Below are 3,584 nucleotides of genomic sequence, written 5' to 3'. Positions count from 1 at the left end.
GCTTGTAGACCTATATTCCATAGTGTCGTTGGAGAAAAAACAACGTGTGTTTTCATTTTTTGTTAAATTACCAAAAAGACTCCCAATTTTTCTTTCAAATCATGAGAATAGGACATTTTTCGATTAGATCTTTTTGAACATTCAACAACTATATTTTCAAAACAAAAATACAAATTTTAAACACGGTTTTTAAATTTAAATAATTTTAAAACAAAAATACAAATTTTAAACAACAAAAATACAAATTTTAAACACAGTAACAAAACACACTACTAGGACAATGTTACACTTTTGGGAACATTTTCAGGAAAAGGCCAACACATTTAAAATCCTTCCTCACGCCACAGACCTAGATTCACTGTGCGATAGTTGGTGCAAGGAACGGGAACATTGTCCTTGCTGGATTGCATAAAAGCTTCAGGGGCTTGGTAGAAATCTTCCTTGTGGTCCACATTGGCGCAAATAATACCGGCCAGCGTTGTACGCCTTATCTCGCCGAGTTGTTGCAAAGTGAAGGCACCCGGATTCACCTCGGGACCGTTGGTGAAATAGTACCGATCGGCATGCTTGTAACGAGTGTATCCGGCGGTTAACAGCGCGGCGAATGTTGGTCCTATGACGGCACCATCCGTTGGAGATTCCAGCACACCACCTGGCCATAGATCAACATCGTCGGGAGACTCATAAACTCGCGCCAGAAGAGCACCCATTTCACCTAACTGGCTAAAATCGGTAATCCGACCCAGTCCGGCCCATTCGCGGTAATCGTTGTATGGGCGTAAGGCAAAGTCACGACCTCGCTGGATATTGATAGATGCCAGATCCGATCCAAACGGTTTGCGCTCCTTGAAGAGGAACCTCGTAAGACCAGTTGTGATAAAATGATCCATTTGTTCCATCGGCTGCTGACCGAACGAGAACATCATGATGTCAAAGCTGTTCGGAATGAGGGTCAGTGAGGGGTCGTTGAAGATATCCTTGATGAATACGTCCTTCGGTGGTTCGTCGCGGAAAAGCAATCTGAATGGGATTATTGAAATGAATATATGGACTATGGACTATGAATATATTACTGATATGAAAAGGAAACCTTGACTCACCTGAAGAAACCTTCCACCAGAGAATGTCCGTACCGGTGAGCTGCCGCTGCAACTTCAGCAAACGTCATCGGGCGTAGATTCGGGTCGTAGTAGTTGGTGTACGTATCAAATGGATCGACCAAGCCCAATTGCTGTACCCTCTCGCGACCAAGCAAGATTGGTAAGAACTCGTTGAAGATAACGTTCTGGTATTCGGCAATGAGGATTCTACGCGCTTCTTGGTACAGCCGTTCATCGTCCCAGTGGGGATTCACCTGGCTTAAGCCAGATGCTAGTCGGTTGTGTTCCCTCATAAACAACGTATGCACCATAGTCAGGGCAAGTAGCTGGTTTACCCGGATGTCGCCAGCTTCGTAGCATACCCGAGCCCATGGAACACACCTTTCACGGTGTCTTGTGAATGGAAGCAATTCAATTCCATTCGGGAACGAGTCACGTAGTCTACCCTGATGGAAAGCTCGAAGTTCTGCAGCTACATCATCAGTCGAACCATAGACAGTGGACGCATCGAGGAAATGAGTCACCAGGTCGGCTTGCTTGGCATACCCCAGATGACATTTGGGTCCATGAGCTAGCCGAATGCGGACCAAGTTCAAACAGCGGACTCCGAACCGGGAGTAGAACGGATCGTTTGGAGGAACTTCGATTGGGAAGCACGCAAAGTGTCGACGCGGTCCAAACAGAGGGGCCGTGCAATTATGTGTGCAGCACTCGATGGGACGACCATGTTTCGTTGTAAAACTACGGCTAAGGGTGAAGTCATGGGATACGAACTGGCCCATTTGCATGAACAAGATGTTCAATCTTGGATCCGGTCTATACGCATCCGGGAAAAGTGCTACGGAGATCACTCGAGCACTGGGCAGCAGGTTTCCGGTCACTGAATGAATTCTGAAACATTTGAACTTTAGAATATGGATAAAAAAGATTATGTAACGAATATACCTTGGAGCCCACACGCCATCTTCGTAAGCTGGATACAGAACTCGGTCAAACGGATAACCCGCCATACCCCAGCTGGTGCGGTCCGGCAACGGGTTGTTGCATGATCCGTTGATAGTTCTGTAGCGACGATGAGGATTGCACGGCACGGGAGGCAGACATCGCTTCTGTATTGCCCTAGGTACCCTCGGAAACCGGTCACGTTGGCGGTCCTCCAAAGTCATATTGGTCGAGTCGGCGTATTTGCGGCTGGCGAAAACGTGTCCGTAAACATCAGCTTCCTCTTGCGGATCGAGGACGTGCTTGGTCTTCAAACCGCCGGGGAGAAGCATACGGTGGAACATGTCTTCTGGTTTATCCTTGGCAGTCATTAGTTCGCGGTATTCATCTTCAAGGCGAAGCTTCTCGTCGTACTCGCGACGACCTTCGTGAATGGCATTTTGTATCAAGCGATCGGCGGCATGTTGAATGGAGCGTTTCTGGTGATGGCTGCTAGTTACGTTGAGCTTGCTGGACGGGCAGCAAATGCCATCGACGCTGGGGACCGTCGAACATGGCTTCAAATTGGCTTTTACTTCGGCGTCCAAGGTGCACTCGACTGACGCCATACAGACCTCATTTTGTTCGCACCCATCTGTATGCATAAAATGCAGATTGATTTAAGAAAATTGATAAATTCATGAAAAACTGGGATGATCTGCTAGTTAAACATAGAATTCAATGGAACCAAAGAACCTCACACTATGAGAATCAGTGATTAGCCAGTCAATCAACTGGCTAATCTACAGCGTTACGTTATTCGGAAGCAACCTTATGCACATCGACCTTATGCAAATCTCTGGTAACAAATTCCACTTACCGTCTTCTTCCGGATGTTGAACGACCGTGTAGTTCAAATTGGGAATTTCAGATCTCGCAATGGATAGCTTACACTGAACATTACCGAAATTTACCCACGTACACAACACAGCCAAGTAGAGACTCAGCAGCAAAACTTCCCTCGCCATCCTCGGTGTCTACACTCTGTTCGGAGTGTTTCTTACTCCTGGTAAAACTTCAGCACAGAAACCACTCGAGTACAGGACCCGGACACTGCGGACCTGATCGACCTTCACCTTCCGCGAGCTCACAAACAACTGCCAACGTTAGATCGTTCTTCGTCAGCTGGATACCTAACCAGCAAGCGAGAACAAGGCAACCGAAAGTGAATGCATTGGAACAATAGGCCAACAAAGGCGTCAGGCTGTGATGGGTGAACGATAAGCGCATTGATTGATAAAAAGCCCAAAGCAAAGCCGGAAACAGAGAAACGCAAAACAGTGAGCTTCAGCATTAATCTGCACCGAATGGAATGGAGTGTTTAAAGACGCAAGCGAAGGGTTAATAATCAAATCTATAAATAGGGTAGGTATACCAGTTATGGACATAGTGGTTCCCTATCTCGCCATACGTGATTACTTTCATGTCTTCAAATTTGAAAATTTTTGTGTGTTGTAGTAGATAGATTTAAGATAGATCCTAATGTTAAAACATTCAAAAAGA

The 3,584-nt window shown here is 46.1% G+C and overlaps 1 protein-coding gene across 1 annotated transcript; it reads right to left on the bottom strand.

The window, feature by feature from the left end:
- Positions 1 to 212: 212 nt before the first annotated feature.
- On the bottom strand, positions 213 to 3,300 carry LOC5564679 (chorion peroxidase-like). The gene is made up of 4 exons (XM_001648979.3): positions 2,902 to 3,300; positions 2,046 to 2,676; positions 1,101 to 1,991; positions 213 to 1,020 (listed from the first exon to the last, which is right to left on the bottom strand). The coding sequence occupies exons 1-4, from the start codon at positions 3,047 to 3,049 to the stop codon at positions 324 to 326; spliced, it is 2,367 nt and encodes a 788-aa protein (XP_001649029.3). The 5' UTR covers positions 3,050 to 3,300; the 3' UTR covers positions 213 to 323.
- Between the last annotated feature and the right edge of the window lie 284 nt (positions 3,301 to 3,584).

Source organism: Aedes aegypti, chromosome 1, assembly GCF_002204515.2.
Source record: "Aedes aegypti strain LVP_AGWG chromosome 1, AaegL5.0 Primary Assembly, whole genome shotgun sequence".
Classification (NCBI taxonomy): domain Eukaryota; kingdom Metazoa; phylum Arthropoda; class Insecta; order Diptera; family Culicidae; genus Aedes; species Aedes aegypti.
This window is presented reverse-complemented; position numbering and strand designations above follow the sequence as displayed.